Below are 20,711 nucleotides of genomic sequence, written 5' to 3'. Positions count from 1 at the left end.
GACAAAACTTAACCAAAGTCACAGTAAGACAGACAAAACTTAACCAAGGTCACAGTAAGACAGACAAAACTTAACCAAGGTCACAGTAAGGCAGACAAAACTTAACCAAGGTCACAGTAAGGCAGACAAAACTTAACCAAGTTCACAGTAAGGCAGACAAAACTTAACCAAGTTCACAGTAAGGCAGACAAAACTTAACCAAGTCACAGTAAGGCAGACAAAACTTAACCAAGGTCACAGTAAGGCAGACAAAACTTAACCAAGGTCACAGTAAGGCAGACAAAACTTAACCAAGGTCACAGTAAGGCAGACAAAACTTAACCAAGTCACAGTAAGGCAGACAAAACTTAACCAAGTTCACAGTAAGGCAGACAAAACTTAACCAAGTCAAGTAAGGCAGACAAAATTAACCAAGGTCACAGTAAGGCAGACAAAACTTAACTTAACCAAACTTACCAGTTACAGTTAGGCAGACAAAACTTAACCAAGTTCACAGTAACACAGACAAAACTTAACCAAGGTCACAGTAACACAGACAAAACTTAACCAAAGGTCACAGTAAGGCAGACAAAAACTTAACCAAGTTTACAGTTAGGCAGACAAAACTTAACCAAGTTCACAGTAACACAGAACAAAACTTAACCAAGGTCACAGTAACACAGACAAAACTTAACCAAAGTCACAGTAAGGCAGACAAAACTTAACCAAGGTCACAGTAAGGCAGACAAAACTTAATCAATGTAACAGTAACATAACTTAACCAAGTTCACAGTAAGGCAGACAAAACTTAACCAAGGTCACAGTAAGACAGACAAAACTTAACCAAGGTCACAGTAAGGCAGACAAAACTTAACCAAGGTCACAGTAAGGCAGACAAAACTTAACCAAGGTCACAGTAAGGCAGACAAAACTTAACCAAGGTCACAGTAAGGCAGACAAAACTTAACCAAGGTCACAGTAAGGCAGACAAAACTTAACCAAGGTCACAGTAAGACAGACAAAACTTAACCCAGGTCAAAGTAAAGCAGACAAAACTTAATCAACGTAACAGTAACATAACTTAACCAAGGTCACAGTAACACAGACAAAACTTAACCAAGTTCACAGTAAGGCAGACAAAACTTAACCAAGGTCACAGTAAGGCAGACAAAACTTAATCAACGTAACAGTAACATAACTTAACTAAGGTCACAGTAAGGCAAAACCATGTTTACATCAGTAATGTTATCACATTTGTCCATTACATCCTGGTAAATACACCTATTTACCAGGATTTTGTAATAAAATCACTCAATATTTCTAAACATTTGATTTGTAGCACCATTACATATATCACAACAAAAAGGTCATTTGATACTCAATAATTTTCCTTGCAGCCAGCAGAATATATACATACAGGCAATATTGATAAGTGTGTTGGTGGAGCTGTATGAAGGGGACCATTGTTGTGAGTGGTAGCTATATGTTGTGGCTGTGTGACAGCTGCCATTGTATTACTGATGTGTTGTGGCTGTGTGCCAGTGAGCCAGCCCTGTGTATAAACCTGCATGCTGGTACTAGTACAGCCTGTATCTCTAATAACAGCTCACACTCAGCTCACTAGGAACACTAGGCATAAAATCAATGATCCATCCACAAGCCTGACAGAGTTCAGCATTATCTAAGGGTAACCATGGAAACCCCAGGTTAAGCCTGTCAGGCTCACATGACAGGGGGAACCATGGGGCCACCAAAGGGGGAACCATGGGGGCAATTACAGGGAAACTAACGGGAATATAATATTACAATTTATTGAAACCGAAGCTATCAATATATAAACAGAACATCTATAGAAAACCTGAATGGAAAGTTACCCTCTTAAAAGCTTGTTTGAACATGTGAAAAGAAAGCTGGAGCTGTATTACATCTGTGACCTTTGGTTGACCTTACTTACACAGGAAGATTGATACATCTACACAGCTTTGATACTTACTTATAAAGATATATGAAAACAAGACCAAGCAAATCCTGACCCTACGACCTTTTGAGTACATGTATTTCTGAACTTAAACAAGTCCTAAATATTTGCTCAGTTGAAATCAACAAAAGATGTGGTGTAAAAGGAGTGGATTGATGTAGCCATTCAACTGGCAGAGCATAGTACGATTCTGTGTGTGGTCGCTATAACATCATTTTATGGTAACCATATTGATCATAAAATGGCGGCTGTATCATCATGTAAAGTATGAATAAATTAGCCTGGCGGAGGACTTGGATTTCTGTACACATTGTGGCAGTACAAGAGCCCTGTATTTCTCTAGTGTGTACTCAGCCATACACACTGAGTTATATTAGTAATGGATTGTGAGACTGTGTATTACAGCTACCAACCATTTATCTCCTCTCTCTAGTTGGCAGAGATAAACACCAAATCCATATCTCCTGGCCATACAGATATCTACAGGCTACTACGTCAGTGTACAACATGTAAAATAAACCCTATAATTCTCTGGTAATGTTGTGATGATCTTTAGGCTATATTTATTCAGACAAATGCAGACATACAATGTAACAATATAACATCAACAGGATGTGAGAAACACAATGTTAAGACCACGTTTAAACAAGTGGTTTTTTTTGTATGGCTATATATCACGTCTAGAGCATGGTAGTTGATATAAAGTATCTATAGGCATCTATTAACCTTAGATATTTCTGTTGATTGGTAGATTATTGTGTTGTTTGTAAATTTAGGCAAAATATGTAAAAAAAAATATGTACACTTTTTTATTGCAAGTCCACAGGGTTCAGTACATATGTATGTCACCAAGTAACCATGCCATTATCAGTTACGAAACAAACACAAGTCATTTTGTATGTTATTAGACATCTTGTCACGATACTCTATTGTAGGATATGTAATGACTAAATTCACCTGTGTACAGGTACAACATAGTTACAGAATACTGTAGACAAAGTAGTATGAAGCAGTGCCTGATGTTCAGCCATGTGTACTAGACTGTCTAGATACATGGCCAGGCCTGTGTCTGCATGGCGTTGTCAATAATGTATGATCTGGCTATGTAGGCCATGCTGTGTCTGCTGTCTAGGTAGACATTAGGTGGCATAGCTGTAGTGGTAGCTGTAGGCAGGCAAAGCTGCCTCTCCAGACCAGCTGTACCTTGTACAAAGGTCAAAAGGTCACAACGCATATAGTTATCAACTCAAAGGGGCTCCAAAAGGGGGTCATGCATGCATAATAAAGTAGAACTTTTATAACATATTTCAATGAAAACAAAAATATGAATATGAAGAAAATTTTGATATAGAATAACCTTTAGTAATTATAAAGACAGTACCTGATTGTTGACTGTCAGTAGAGATTAAAGAATAATATATTTTATACTTAAGCAATAGAAGCAAGACTTGTGGAGAGGAGCTACATGTTAACCAGTTTTCTTTTGTGAGCGATTTATTTTAGCAATCAATATTAGATTGTGAAAATTTATCTGCATAAATTGATATCTTCCAACAATTAGTTTGAAAAACATTTAAATTGAAATCTGCGAAATTTTTGTTTTCATTTTGTCTTGAGAAACAAGAAGTTGCCATTTTCCTCTTCTTGCCTTCTTTTGGGAAACAGGAAGTAGTTTTCCACATTTTGCCTTCTTTTGGGCAATAGGAAGTTTTTATTTTTGATATTTTGCCATTTCTTGGGAAACAGGAAGATGTTGTTTTTGTCATTTTGCCATCTCTTTGGAAATAGGAAGTTGTTATTTCCTATACTTAACATCATTCGATGAACAGAGAGTTATTATTTCTGGTGTTGAAAATCTTCTGATGAACAGAAAGTTACTGTTTTCTTCAGTGTAGCATCCCTAAGCTTTAATGGTTCATGCTTTTGCATCTCTTTGCCAATAGGAATTCTGAATACTGTGTACAAAGCAACAATGGTAAACCAAAACAACTTGTTTCCATGTCAACCATGAAAAGTAAAGAACAGCCTCTTTCTGGGCATGGTTTACACAACCTAATGATTTCCATGTGCATGATATATATATATATATATATACATATACCGTAGATTTAGTCATTATGTCGCTATAGTGACGCAGTCATTCACCTTTAGTCGTCGCCATTGACAGGCACTTCCGGCTGTTCCGAGGACCAAACTTCCCCCCTAAGACAGGACGCGGCACCTAACTATGTGTACGTGGATACTGGTGACGTTCAGACAGTCCAGTGGGCACTTAAACTGTTCAGAGGTGGGTACGATCTCAAACCCTTCCATGTTGTTAATTCAAATAGTTGGTGATGTGTCATCAACTGATAAATATGAGTTAAAACATTAAAACTCAAATCTTTCACATTAAAACTTGTCCATTGCAATTTAATGAAAATGCTCATCAATACCAAAAACTCCACCATTTTGAAATCTAATATGAAAGTGAACAGTCTTGTTCTGGAATCTTAATTGCAAAACTCAAAATTGAGGGGGCAAAGAAGAAAGAAAAAATCTAGAATCAGACCAAAGTCTTATCGGACATGATTTACTGACAAAATGTTTATTCAGCTGCAGTAAGCACCTATTACAAACAATATTTTGAGAACAATTCTATTGTGACAATTTTTGAAAGCATTAAAAATAACTTCACGCAAGTGTTGGTTGCCAAGTTACTGTTACCAGGGTATTGCAGGTTTTGAGTGCTTAAAATCAATAATTTGTTGCCATGGATACACCAGTATCATATGTTATAAAAGCTGGTGTCTTGTACTAAAAAACACTGTGAACCTACAGTTTTTGCCGTGAGGAAATTTAGTGATAGTTTTCATTGTAAAACTCATTAAAAAAACATGGATTCATTCATAGAAGAAATCAACAATTGTATCCCTACAATCAATATAATAGACATGCAAGTGAAAGATTTATTTGATCAATATTTTATTCTTTAATAATCATTAGATTGGTCTAAAATTATTAAAAATGTTTTTATAAAAGTTTTTATCAAATTTTAAACATACACAAGATAATAGGCGTTTTGCTCATTCCATACCATTATGAATTTTACCCTTTCTTGATGTATCGGAAAAACAAATTGCTTCAAGTTACTGTCGTCAAATCTGTTGCCCATATATAGCATTACTGACAATTTACAGAATGTTATAATAGTTAGGAGGTAGAGTAATGTGTTATGTTTGTACAGTCCGACACGATGTGCTGGTACTGATGCTAGACTTGTTTGATTGTAGGGTTCCTGGTGGGCCTAAACCTGTCCGTAGACTTTGAAGCCTTCCCTCCATCACAGCTCAATGACTGTCTCTCCAAATTCTATCTGGAGGCCAAGTCCAAGCGGGGTGAGATGTACCATGTGAGCACCCTGACCGACGTCCGTAACAGCATCATGCGCTACCTCTCCAATCTTACACCGGAATGGAAGGCACACATCAAACACTCCAATGTGTTCCAGCCTTCCAACAATCTCCTGGATAACTTACGGGAGAGTCTGTCGGACACCACTGTCAAACCAAAGGCTCCGATGAAAATCCCCATGACAGCCTCCGATGTGTCTCTACTGATATCGTCAGGGTGTCTAAACCTGGATACGCCCCTAGGTCTCTTTAGGAAGGTTTGGTATGACCTGACCTTACACCTCGGGTGTGGGGGTCAATCGGCCCTCAGGGGCCTCACACAGGATTCCTTTATCTTAGAGGCCGACGAGAAAGGCAGGAAGTATTATCGGCTCAATCACAGCATAAAAATTCAGAGGGCAAGGTCATGTATGGAAATGCAGTACTGGAATTGGGACGGTCGTATGTATGAGATTGTTGGTAACCCTATGTGTCCCGTACGGAGCATGGAAAAATACTTGTCCAAACGCAATCCTAATAAAGACGCATTCTTCCAGCGACCTAAAGGGCATGTGCATCCTAACGACATGGTGTGGTATGAGTCACCTGTAGGACATGGAGTTCTGGCGTGTCTTATGTCAAAGATGGCAGAGGATGCCTGTCTCAGTCGCACCTACACTAACAGTAGCATCCGTGTGACAATAGCGGACCTCCTCGAGAGGAAGGGATACTGTGTCGAGACAACCATGGGCATGGACCCTCGTAATAAATCTATCAAGTCACTTCCAGCATACTCCAAATCTAACACTGATGATCTCCACGCTAACTCAGGTCTTATACACAAAATCATGTACCAAACTGATACAATATGAGGTCCCGACCTTTTACCTCCGGTATGGATCATAAACCATATAGAGTAAAACTGGTCAGTGAACTTTTGACCTCTACTACAGGTTATGTACCAAACAGAGTCACCCAAGGTTACAACCTTTGACCTCTAGATCTTAAACCAAATAAACACTTAAGGTTATAAACTTTGACCTCTGGAAATTGAAACCTATTGACACCTTGCAAGAACAATTCCATGTAAATCTGTTGCAGCTATGTATGATAAGCTTTATAAATGTATGTGATGTGACACCTGGTCTTTGTGCTGTCCTCTTTGATCGTGTTTTACTATATAAAGATTAATTTTACCAGAATATAATGTAGAGTTTAAAACTCTCGGTCACTTTATTTCTAGTCAATCCTGGTTCATAAGTAAAAATCAGTGTATTATGTATACAGTATGTTACCTAGATCTACAGTATACAAACATTACTGATAAATTGTTCAGGAACTGTAGTTGTACATGATTCCATAGACTTGTATTGTATTTTGTTACTTTTTTTTGCAAGGATAATATTGTCATAATTCAGTGGGATTTGGTTGTAAAATTTTGATTCTGAAACATGGGTCAGTTATATGTTTATCCCCTTTTAGCCAGATTTTGAAATTTTATAAGAACAAACTGTGTTTAGGAGTGAACATGATGATAATTCAGTAAAGTGTAATAAATAGACAGAGGTTAATTGCCTTACTAGTTTGACATAATTGATTTAGTTACTTAAGATTTGAATTATTTTGTTGTTTACTCAAGGTTGACTAATTGACTTGCTGACTCAAGGTTGACTAATTGACTTGCTGACTCAAGGTTGACTAATTGACTTGCTGACCCAAGGTTGACTAATTGACTTGCTGACTCAAGGTTGACTAATTGACTTGCTGACCCAAGGTTGACTAATTGACTTGCTGACTCAAGGTTGACTAATTGACTTGCTGACTCAAGGTTGACTAATTGACTTGCTGACCCAAGGTTGACTAATTGACTTGGTAACTCAAGGTTACCAAGGTTGACTAATTGACTTGCTGACCCAAGGTTGACTAATTGACTTGATAACTCAAGGTTACCAAGGTTGACTAATTGACTTGCTGACTCAAGGTTGACTTAGTTATCTGGGTGACACCAGGTTTGAGTTTGTTACTTGATAACTTCGGTTAGAGATAGTTGACTTACTTATCACTGTTTGTCAACTCCAATTCATAACTTCAGTTAGAGATAGTTGACTTACCTATCACTGTTTGTCAACTCCAGAATCGTTAGACTTTCTTGGTGAGTGTAATGGCTAAGATTTTAGCAGTTACTCCATAACTCCAGGTTTGAGTAAGTTAACCGGAGGACTTCAAGTTTAAGGTAGTGATTTGCTAAGTGAAAGTTGGGTTAGTTGACTTCAAGTTTGAGTTAGTTGACTTGGTGACTCAAGGTTTGAGTTCACTAACTTGTAAAAGTTTGAGTTTGTACAGTTTGTAAGTTTGTCGACTCAAAATCTAGTTAAATCAACTAAGTAAGTAGGTTTTATTTCAAAAGCTTTATGACTTAAGGTCTGGATAGTACATTAGGAGTTTAGTTTGAACTGTCAGTAATAGTCGGACATGACTTTGTTTATTGAAACATTGAGTTATGGGTTATATACACTGTATATTCTCTATTGAAACATTGAGTTATGAGATATATACACTGTTTACTCTCTAGTGCTCTGTTTATTATGGTCCGAGTAGGTTATATCTATGGTGCTGTGCTGGATATTGTAATAGGATTTCCAATTATTTTGTGGTGCTTTACTGGCCAGAGACTTACATCATGTCGTTCATGACAGTGTAATCATATGAGTTTAGTTAACATTGAGTTTGTTATAGACTGATCATGACTGTAATTGTTGATAAGAAATTACCCAAACATCTGAATGAGCCCCATGTCTTTGAAACCAATTCTCTGTCGTAAATAGGTCCCAATCCATACTGAATTAGTCTCACATCCCCAATAAGTCCCTGTCCTAGACTAATTTAGTCCAAATACCTCTGTTGTGTCTTAGTCCTCGCCCATTGTTCCCCAACTTTGAGTTCCTTTACTGTTCTAAAATAGTCACTCCCCATTGCCATTGAGTCCCTAAACCATTCTCAAATAGTCCCTATCCCCCATTGTCATTGAGTCCCCCGACCCCCATTATCATTGAGTTACTATACTGTCCTCAAATAGTCCCCATCCTATTGCCATTGAGTCCCTATACCGTTCTCAAATAGTCCCCACCCCAATGTCATTGAGTCCCCCCACCCCCATTGAGTTCTATACTTCATCAAATAGTCCCCACCATGTCTATACTGTCTATACTGTCCTCAAATAGTCCCCATCCCCAATGTCATTGGGTCCCCCCACCCCCATTATCATTGAGTTGCTATACTGTCCTCAAATAGTCCCCATCCTATTGTCATTGAGTCCCCCCAACCCCATTATCATTGAGTTACTATACTGTCCTCAAATAGTCCCCATCCTATTGTCATTGAGTCCCCCCACCCCCATTATCATTGAGTTACTATACTGTCCTCAAATAGTCCCCATCCTATTGCCATTGAGTCCCTATACTATTCTCAAATAGTCCCCACCCCAATGTCATTGAGTCCCCCCACCCCCATTATCATTGAGTTACTATACTGTCCTCAAATAGTCCCCATCCTATTGCCATTGAGTCCCCCCACCCCCATTATCATTGAGTTACTATACTGACCCAAATAGTCCCCAATCCCTATTGTCATTGAGTCCCCCCACCCCCATTATCATTGAGTTACTATACTGTCCTCAAATAGTCCCCACCCAATGTCATTGAGTCCCCCCCCCATTATCATTGAGTTACAATACTGTCCTCAAATTGTCCCCACCCCATTATCATCGAGTCCCTATACCATTCTCAAATAGTCCCCTCCCCACTCTCATGTCACGTTTGTATGGCTCCAGGGCCCAGTTCAACAAGAATTCCGTAACTAATTAGGAATTCGTTAGATTCAAATTCCCCAAAGGAAAGCATTACAGAAGTTGAGGAAACAATGTTAGGTTAAGGAGGCTTCCCTAAAATCTATAATACTTTCCAATGGAGAAATTATAAGTTAAGGAATTCCTAAAAATTAAGGAATGTTCGTGAAACTGGGCGAGTCTTATCCCAGGTCAACTGTTTTTGTGACGTGGCTATGACATGACATAGAGCTAGTTGTCTCCCTTGTTTATATTTATATCAGACTGTCAGGATCCTGTGACTAAACATCAATCAGTGATTGGAACTCGACAACATAAATTCCATGGTGATACATTTGTGTGTATTACAGCTAGATATTGTCTGCTTTATGTTATGGTATATAATACATTATATAACTGCTGTAACTGAAATGACCAGTTTACATTGTCTATTGTTTAAACTGTTGTAATATTCATATACCTGCACATTTTATTTGAATATGTATGAGTTTTTTTGTAATAAACATTTTCAAGCTAAATATTGAATTTAAGTTTTGATTCTAATAACCAATTGAGAGTTTGATAACATTCACACTTGACTTCTAAATATAACCTTGACCTCTAACTATGATCTTAACCTCTAAATATGACCTTCGATTTTGATTTTATTTTCTTTGTAAAATTGCTCTTGAGAAAAAATGACAGTGATTCATCACATCCATTATATGAAACATTTTTATATCTTTGTCTTTATAGATTAAAAAGGTTTTTTATGATGATTGAATGTTTATTTTTCGTATAGACTTGACAAGGTCAAATTATATTGGTCATTTAGGCTAATGTGAAGGTTACTTGGACTAATGCAAATGCCACAAGGTCATCATTGGAGGCTACTTAGACGACAGTTACATACGCCTATATATATACAACCTAATTATTGAATATTAATACATGCATATTTGATACCAAGAAATACAAAGTTGTCAGATTGTCAAGCAGGTATTTCAGCGAGAACATCATGAGCTTTGTATGAGAGTCACCACCAGTTTACTCCAGCTGGGTCCTCTGTTGTCTACGTTTATCTATAGGCCAGTTGTCTACGTATATCTATAGGATGACATTGTGATTTACAAACCACTTACATCATCTAAATGGCCATTATTTTCTTTCTTTCCATCCAGATGAAACTGATGAGATGGCCCAAGCCTACAAGGCTAAGAAGCCACGTCCATTGTCCACAGAGAAATACAATACCATTCTCCAACTGATGATGGGAACATTCCGAGTCCCAGTCAAGGATAGAACGCAGGAGCAGAGGAATGCAATCCGTCATTTCCAGAGGTGTAGGCACGAGTTCAGCGTTGTTGACAACCGTTTATTGTATTGTGGTAAAGAGCCGGAGATGCTGGACAAGAAATCCACAAGTCGAAATTACGGCCGACACTATGTGAAGGTTTCTCCGAACTAATACCATGGAGTCACGCCAGACACTGTGAAAACTTCTCCGGATCATTATTTATACTTCACTCTCATAGGCTACCTGGCCAATTGTAGTTCTGAAGTTTATTTTATTCACTGATCAATGACTGCAGTTTACATTGATATTTTAGTTCATCACCAAAAAATATATGGTTATAAGTACATTCAAGCTTTATCAACTGAAAGTCAGTGGACCATGTAAACTTAAATAATCCAAATTCTGGGTTAAGTGTGCTTTGATATAAAGTTAGGAATATGGGACCAACAACCCAGTTCATGTTCAAGAATTTTTTACAAGTTTCACAAGCTCTGCATGTTCATTTTAATATAGTTTTAATTGTAAATGATTTAATTGTAAATACAATTTTTAACATAGTTACTGATATTGTTCACATGTGGAACCACGGAGGAAATGACTTCTTAACTGGTGATATTTTACACTGGTTTATTTTATTCACTGATCAATGACTGCAGTTTACATTGATATTTTAGTTCATCACTGAAAAAAAATGTGGTTTTAAGTATGTTCAAGCTTTATCAACTGAAAGTCAGTGGGCCATGTAAAACTGAAATAATCCAAATTCTGGGTTAAGTATGCTTTAACATAAAGTGAGAAATGTGGGACCAATAACACAGTTCATATCCAAGAATTTTTACAAGTTCCGCATGTTCATTTTAACTTAGTTTACATGTAAATAAGTTAATTTTAAATAAATTTTTTTAGCATAGTTACTGATATTGCTTACCTGTGGAACCAAGGAGGACTTCTACTGGTGATAATATGTGATAATAAAAACTGTATCGGGTGTGTAGTTTGATAGGCCTATTGCTGCCAAAGTATCTACAAAACCAAACAGATGAGTGTTAAACAAATGGACATCGCTGAACTGACATCTTTAGTCAGCTCGACAGCTTGTGTGATGTATTGTCTTATCATAGTACCTGGACAAAGTAGTCATAGTTCATACTTGGACATAGTACAAAGTACAAAGACATAGAATTAGGTTGCTGAAGGCTGAGCTTGAGCTCTCTTACCAAATAACTTTGAATACCTGACCTCATCTCTGTTTCAGCTTGAGAGTACATATGTATATGGGCACAAACTATAAAGTGTAACCATTTTAAGTTTGTAAATAGTTTCTTTATTAAAAATCAATTAAAACTCAAAGATTTCTGTGTTTTAATCAAATCAATAAAATCAGGAAATACTTGGTACCTGATACCATTAATGGATACCAAGGAGGTTGGACCACCATATAAAGGGCATTTGTCTATGATGGAGACCTACCTATAAAGGACACCTGTCTATAATGGAGACCTACCTATAAAGGACACCTGTCTATAATGGAGACCTATCTTTAAAGGACACCTGTATATAAAGGACACCTGTCTATAATGGAGACCTATCTTTAAAGGACACCTGTATATCAAGGACACCTATTTATAAGGAACAATAGTCTATAAAGGACATTTGTCTATAATGGAGACCTATCTATTATGGATACTTGTCTATAAAGGACACCTATTTATAAGGAACAATAGACTATAAAGGACATTTGTCTATAATGGACACCTATCTATCGTGGATACTTGTCTATAAAGGACACCTGTTTATAAGGAACAATAGTCTATAAAGGACACTTGTCTATAATGGAGACCTATCTATAAAGGACATTTGTTTATAATGGAGACCTATCTATAAAGGACACCTGTCTATAATGGAGACCTATCTTTAAAGGACACCTGTATATAAAGGACACCTATTTATAAGGAACAATAGTCTATAAAGGACATTTGTCTATAATGGAGACCTATCTATTATAGATACTTGTCTATAAAGGACACCTGTTTATAAGGAACAATAGTCTATAAAGGACATTTGTTTATAATGGAGACCTGTCTATTATGGATACTTGTCTATAAAGGACACCTGTTTATAAGAAACATTTGTTTATGAAGGATGCTTGTCTATAAGTGACATATCTATAAACGAAGTCCATATCTTGTGTCCTTTTGTGTTACATTGATGATACACCAGAATTTGTATGAGTATTGGGACCTATAACATAAAACACCAGAATTTGTATGAGTATCAGGACCTATAACATAAAACACCAGAATTTATATGAGTATCGGGACCTATAACATAAAACACCAGAATTTATATGAGTATTGGGACCTTTAACATAAAACACCAGAATTTATATGAGTATTGGGACCTATAACATAAAACACCAGAATTTGTATGAGTATTGGGACCTATAACATAAAACACCAGAATTTATATGAGTATCGGAAACTATAACAATGTAGAGATGTTGAGGTTACACATAAAACACCGGAAATTGTATGAGTATCCGGACCTATAACAATGTAGAGATGTTGAGGTTACACATAAAACACCGGAAATTGTATGAGTATCAGGACCTATAACAATGTATGGATGTTGAGGTGACACATAAAACATCAGAATTTGTATGAGTATCGCGACGTATAACATAAAACACCAGAATTTGTATGAGTATTGGGACCTATAACATAAAACACCAGAATTTATATGAGTATCGGAAACTATAACAATGTAGAGATGTTGAGGTTACACATAAAACACCGGAAATTGTATGAGTATCAGGACCTATAACAATGTAGAGATGTTGAGGTTACACATAAAACACCGGAAATTGTATGAGTATCAGGACCTATAACAATGTAGAGATGTTGAGGTGACACATAAAACACCAGAATTTGTATGAGTATCGGGACCTATAACAATGTTGAGGTGACACATAAAACACCAGAATTTGTATGAGTATCAGGACCTATAACAATGTAGAGATGTTGAGGTGACACATAAAACACCAGAATTTGTATGAGTATCAGGACCTATAACAATGTAGAGATGTTGAGGTGACACATAAAACACCAGAATTTGTATGAGTATCGGGACCTATAACAATATATAGATGTTGAGGTGACACATAAAACACCAGAATTTGTATGAGTATCGGGACCTATAACAATGTAGAGATGTTGAGGTGACACATAAAACACCAGAATTTGTATGAGTATCGGGACCTATAACAATGTAGAGATATTGAGGTGACACATAAAACACCAGAATTTGTATGAGTATTGGGACCTATAACATAAAACACCAGAATTTGTATGAGTATCGGAACCTATAACAATGTAGACATGTTGAGGTTACACATAAAACACCAGAATTTGTATGAGTATCGGGACCTATAACAATGTATAGATGTTGAGGTGACACATAAAACACCAGAATTTGTATGAGTATCAGGACCTATAACAATGTAGAGATGTTGAGGTGACACATAAAACACCAGAATTTGTATGAGTATCGGGACCTATAACAATGTATAGATGTTGAGGTGACACATAAAACACCAGAATTTGTATGAGTATCGGGACCTATAACAATGTTGAGGTGACACATAAAACACCAGAATTTGTATGAGTATCAGGACCTATAACAATATATAGATGTTGAGGTGACACATAAAACACCTGAATTTGTATGAGTATCGGGACCTATAACAATGTAGAGATATTGATGTGACACATAAAACACCAGAATTTGTATGAGTATCGGGACCTATAACAATGTATGGATGTTGAGGTGACACATAAAACACCGGAAATTGTATGAGTATCGGGACCTAAAACAATATTGAGGTGACACATAAAACACCAGAATTTGTATGAGTATCAGGACCTATAACAATATATAGATGTTGAGGTGACACATAAAACACCAGAATTTGTATGAGTATCAGGACCTATAACAATGTATGGATGTTGAGGTGACACATAAAACACCAGAATTTGTATGAGTATCAGGACCTATAACAATGTATGGATGTTGAGGTGACACATAAAACACCGGAATTTGTATGAGTATCAGGACCTATAACAATATATAGATGTTGAGTTGACACATAAAACACCAGAATTTGTATGAGTATCAGGACCTATAACAATATATAGATGTTGAGTTGACACATAAAACACCAGAATTTGTATGAGTATCAGGACCTATAACAATGTAGAGATGTTGAGGTGACACATAAAACACCAGAATTTGTATGAGTATCAGGACCTATAACAATATATAGATGTTGAGTTGACACATAAAACACCAGAATTTGTATGAGTATCAGGACCTATAACAATGTAGAGATGTTGAGGTGACACATAAAACACCAGAATTTGTATGAGTATCAGGGCCTATAACAATGTAGAGATGTTGAGGTGACACATAAAACACCAGAATTTGTATGAGTATCAGGACCTATAACAATGTATGGATGTTGATGTGACACATAAAACACCAGAATTTGTATGAGTATCGGGACCTATAACAATGTATAAATGTTGAGGTGACACATAAAACACCTGAATTTGTATGAGTATCGGGACCTATAACATAAAACACCAGAATTTGTATGAGTATCGGGACCTATAACATAAAACACCAGAATTTGTATGAGTATCCGGACCTATAACAATGTATAAATGTTGAGGTGACTCATAAAACACCTGAATTTGTATGAGTATCGGGACCTATAACATAAAACACGAGAATTTGTATGAGTATCGGGACCTATAACATAAAACACCAGAATTTGTATGAGTATCCGGACCTATAACAATGTATAGATGTTGAGGTTACACATAAAACACCAGAATTTGTATGAGTATCCGGACCTATAACAATGTATTGATATTGATGTGACACATAAAACACCAGAATTTGTATGAGTATCAGGACCTATAACAATGTATGGATGTTGAGGTGACACATAAAACACCAGAATTTGTATGAGTATCGGGACCTATAACAATGTATGGATGTTGAGGTGACACATAAAACATCAGAATTTGTATGAGTATCGGGACCTATAACAATGTATGGATGTTGAGGTGACACATAAAACACCGGAAATTGTATGAGTATCAGGACCTATAACATAAAACACGAGAATTTGTATGAGTATCAGGACCTATAACAATGTATGGATGTTGAGGTGACATATAAAACATCAGAATTTGTATGAGTATCGGGACCTATAACAATATATAGATGTTGAGGTTACACATAAAACACCAGAATTTGTATGAGTATCGGGACCTATAACAATGATAGATGTTGAGGTTACACATAAAACACCAGAATTTGTATGAGTATCGGGACCTATAACAATATATAGATGTTGAGGTTACACATAAAACACCAGAATTTGTATGAGTATCGGGACCTATAACAATGATAGATGTTTAGGTTACACATAAAACACCAGAATTTGTATGAGTATCGGGACCTATAACAATGTATGGATGTTGAGGTGACATGCATGATATACCTGAGCATGCCCTGTAGCTTGCTAATCACGTTCTCATGTTAAGTAAAGCTCCACCATTTTACAGAAGGCGATGACATCATTAGCATTGACGACAATGACATCATCTGTACAGAACAACAGCCGACCTATAGTGCGGAGAGGAAACAGTACCTCGCTGGAACCAGAATGCGAACAATGCGTGATATCAAACTCATCAAAGGTATGTTCTCATGTGTTCACGAAATTATGTAAATCCTACGGTTTATAATGTGATAGAAGAAATTTAACGATTATTGTGAAAATTACCCGTAAAAATTTATTTTATCCTATTTCTTGTATCTAACCATTGTTTTTGTTTTCTCTCTCCTTTTACAGAGTGGCTAGCTTTACACAAGATGTCTAACAATATAGAAACAATGGATGCCATCACTCTCAATAACAGTCTAGAGCGCTTCTACGTAGGGGCCAGTACACGGGACGGCAAACCCTACACTCGCTCTACACTGGTCGGCATCAGGGCGAGCATGAATCGCTACATGCAGGCTCTCCCTATTGGTAACCTCTACTCTGTGCTAAAGAGTGACGTGTTTGCTTCCTCCAACGCTGTGCTGGAGAAACTCTGTAGTCGAGACAAAGGTAGAGAGCGAACGACAATAAAGAAATGTCTATCAAGTCATGACATCTCCAAACTCATGTCATCTGGAGTGCTCTCCACTTGCAATCCCCTGTCTGTTGTTAGGAAGGTCTGGTTTGATCTCACATTACATTTTGGAATTAAGGGGAAAGAAGCCATAAGAACATTGACTAAAGATTCCTTTATATTGGAGACTGATGAGAAAGGACTCAACTATTACAGACTCAACCTGGAGAAAGAAATGCCCAAGATTGAGACGTTTTCTGAGATGCATGACTGGAACTGGCACATGAGGATGTACGAGATCCCTGATAGTCCGCACTGTCCAGTACGTAGCATGTCTCTCTATGTCTCCAAACTCGGACAAGTGCATGACGACTTCTTCCAAAGAGCCATAGAATCCAAGCAGTGTAATTCTCGCTTCTGGTACCTGGGTCCCATGGGCCATAACACAATCTTAAAGATGATGGCCGACATCTCTGACTCGGCTGGACTCTCTATCACCTATACAAACATTTGCCTCAAGGCGACTATTGCCAAGATGCTCTCAGAGCATCAGCAGTTCAGTGAAGATTCCGCTTTGAACATGCATTGTAAAAACAAATTAGGTTTTGTGCCTTCATTTCCGTCTGAGAAACTGAAACAGTACAGTTACTTACTCCATAATCTGTTCTACAGCCAGCTGTACGCCTATGCCAACTGATGGGGTCATACCTCCATACATCCCAAAACTATACTTGGATAAAATACAATTTACCATCGATTAGTCCAACCATCTGGGGATTGTGACATCATCATTTGACCCGAGTTTCATGAAGTCATAAACACCTAAGATGGAACTAATCATCGGTAAATTGTACTTTACTTTTGTCATTTTGGGATCTCGAAACCCCCATATTGGCAGTGCCCAAAGCTTTCTCTGCATGAATAAACATCAAAGAAAAAATCAAACTTTTATTACTGCAAAATGAACCAACTATACAGGGTATATAATGCACACATCTAAGTGATGTCGTGGTAGCTAGCAGTTTGACAAGGACACTGGACACAACTAAATAGTACGATGACAACTTGTCAACAGAGTTATATGTGTAGACTAGGTAACCATGGCAACAAATAACATCAGACTATAAAACAAAACATGTCATTATTGCACTGTCACAAAACATCTTGTCATCATGAAAAGGTCAAGTTTCACAATACGTCAAAAGCGATTTTGAGTGTAACCTTCTTTAGGTTGAAGATGATGCATCCATTCAACAGATCAGAAGTTTTAACTTATTCTTGACATCTAAGGACAATGCCATAAATCAAAAGGTCATGAATCATTCTTGAGGTTAAAGGTCACCATTCAATAGGTCAGAAGTCCAGCCATTCTTACAGGTTTATGTACTGTTATACATTTTATTTCAGTTTGTTGTGAAAGTTTTCACATTATCATAAAATTTTAGCTGAAGATTCCACACATAGCAATGTCTTGTTATTACTCCATTTGTGCGTTAGTATAACTGATACAGTGGAACAGATAAAGTGATAGAAAGAAATTCAGAGCAGAAGTTAGTGATGTTATTAGTTTTAATTATACAAAGAATACACATGTGTAGAAAAACAATTGGTGCGTCAAGAAAATGTGATATGAAGCAGAAAGTGACATATAAATCCTCAGCCATTACAAACAGCTATAAAGTACATAATAAATCAATGTTGTGTTTTATCCCATACTTTGTTCCTGTTGAAATAAATTACTTCACTTTCTGTCAAATGTTGAGATTTTTTTCTTTTTAATAGATTAAAACAGTTAAGGATGGAGGGATGCTATATCAGGGGCGAAGCTGTGTTTTAGTTAAGGATGGAGGGATGCTATATCAGGGGCGAAGCTGTGTTTTAGTTAAGGATGGAGGGATGCTATATCAGGGGCGAAGCTGTGTTTTAGTTAAGGATGGAGGGATGCTATAACAGGGGCGAAGCTGTGTTTTAGTTAAGGATGGAGGGATGCTATAACAGGGGCGAAGCTGTGTTTTAGTTAAGGATGGAGGGATGCTATATCAGGTGCGATGCTGTGTTTTAGTTAAGGATGGAGGGATGCTATATCAGGGGCGAAGCTGTGTTTTAGGTTAAGGATGGAGGGAGGCTATAACAGGGGCGAAGCTGTGTTTTAGTTAAGGATGGAGGGATGCTATAACAGGGGCGAAGCTGTGTTTTAGTTAAGGATGGAGGGATGCTATATCAGGGGCGATGCTGTGTTTTAGTTAAGGATGGAGGGATGCTATAACAGGGGCGAAGCTGTGTTTTAGTTAAGGATGGAGGGATGCTATAACAGGGGCGAAGCTGTGTTTTAGTTAAGGATGGAGGGATGCTATATCAGGGGCGAAGCTGTGTTTTAGTTAAGGATGGAGGGATGCTATATCAGGGGCGAAGCTGTGTTTTAGTTAAGGATGGAGGGATGCTATATCAGGGGCGAAGCTGTGTTTTAGTTAAGGATGGAGGGATGCTATAACAGGGGCGAAGCTGTGTTTTAGTTAAGGATGGAGGGATGCTATAACAGGGGCGAAGCTGTGTTTTAGTTAAGGATGGAGGGATGCTATATCAGGTGCGATGCTGTGTTTTAGTTAAGGATGGAGGGATGCTATAACAGGGGCGAAGCTGTGTTTTAGTTAAGGATGGAGGGATGCTATAACAGGGGCGAAGCTGTGGTTTTAGTTAAGGATGGAGGGATGCTATATCAGGTGCGATGCTGTGTTTTAGTTAAGGATGGAGGGATGCTATATCAGGGGCGAAGCTGTGTTTTAGTTAAGGATGGAGGGAGGCTATATCAGGGGCGAAGCTGTGTTTTAGTTAAGGATGGAGGGATGCTATATCAGGGGCGATGCTGTGTTTTAGTTAAGGATGGAGGGATGCTATAACAGGGGCGAAGCTGTGTTTTAGTTAAGGATGGAGGGATGCTATAACAGGGGCGAAGCTGTGTTTTAGTTAAGGATGGAGGGATGCTATATCAGGTGCGATGCTGTGTTTTAGTTAAGGATGGAGGGATGCTATATCAGGGGCGAAGCTGTGTTTTAGTTAAGGATGGAGGGAGGCTATATCAGGGGCGAAGCTGTGTTTTAGTTAAGGATGGAGGGATGCTATATCAGGGGCGAAGCTGTGTTTTTAGTTAAGGATGGAGGGATGCTATATCAGGTGCGATGCTGTGTTTTAGTTAAGGATGGAGGGATGCTATATCAGGGGCGAAGCTGTGTTTTAGTTAAGGATGGAGGGATGCTATATCAGGGGCGAAGCTGTGTTTTAGTTAAGGATGGAGGGATGCTATATCAGGTGCGATGCTGTGTTTTAGTTAAGGATGGAGGGATGCTATATCAGGGGCGAAGCTGTGTTTTAGTTAAGGATGGAGGGATGCTATATCAGGTGCGATGCTGTGTTTTAGTTAAGGATGGAGGGATGCTATATCAGGGGCGAAGCTGTGTTTTAGTTAAGGATGGAGGGATGCTATATCAGGGGCGATGCTGTGTTTTAGTTAAGGATGGAGGGATGCTATATCAGAGGCGAAGCTGTGTTTTAGTTAAGGATGGAGGGAGGCTATATCAGGGGCGAAGCTGTGTTTTAGTTAAGGATGGAGGGATGCTATATCAGGGGCGAAGCTGTGTTTTAGTTAAGGATGGAGGGATGCTATATCAGGTGCGATGCTGTGTTTTAGTTAAGGATGGAGGGATGCTATATCAGGGGCGAAGCTGTGTTTTAGTTAAGGATGGAGGGATGCTATATCAGGGGCGATGCTGTGTTTTAGTTAAGGATGGAGGGATGCTATATCAGGGGCGAAGCTGTGTTTTAGTTAAGGATGGAGGGATGCTATATCAGGGGCGAAGCTGTGTTTTAGTTAAGGATGGAGGGATGCTATATCAGAGGCGAAGCTGTGTTTTTATGCCATTGCAGGCACTTGTGACAAACAAACACCTGAAGACGAGATGTGCTAAATGGGGTAAATTATGGGAGGGGCCTTCTCAGAAAATTTCTGGGTTTTTTTTTCGAGATACTTTCGTTAATTCTAGTGCATTTGGAAGGTTGAATTCATTGCATGAAAGTATGC

General features: G+C 37.9%; 1 protein-coding gene across 5 annotated transcripts in view; it reads left to right on the top strand.

The window, feature by feature from the left end:
* LOC138329645 (myoneurin-like) overlaps positions 1–20,711 on the top strand; it is a 101,905-nt gene that overhangs the window by 55,339 nt on the left and 25,855 nt on the right. The window contains exons 5-6 of one of the 5 annotated variants that reach the window (XM_069276773.1): positions 16,082–16,216; positions 16,372–18,357. The exons of 2 other annotated variants lie outside the window; for them this stretch is intronic. In XM_069276773.1, the coding sequence (XP_069132874.1) occupies positions 16,082–16,216; positions 16,372–17,333 (1,097 nt within the window). In that variant the 3' untranslated portion in view covers positions 17,334–18,357. Of the gene's footprint in view, positions 1–4,124; positions 4,245–5,229; positions 6,467–10,332; positions 11,799–16,081; positions 16,217–16,371; positions 18,358–20,711 lie in introns of those variants that run through there. 2 more of the 5 variants (XM_069276775.1, XM_069276799.1) reach the window with 2 other exon arrangements.

The sequence above is a fragment of the Argopecten irradians genome, chromosome 8, assembly GCF_041381155.1.
Source record: "Argopecten irradians isolate NY chromosome 8, Ai_NY, whole genome shotgun sequence".
NCBI classification, from domain to species: Eukaryota; Metazoa; Mollusca; class Bivalvia; order Pectinida; family Pectinidae; genus Argopecten; species Argopecten irradians.
The sequence above is the reverse complement of the archived record's forward strand: the minus strand, read 5'-3'. Positions and strand labels throughout refer to the sequence as shown.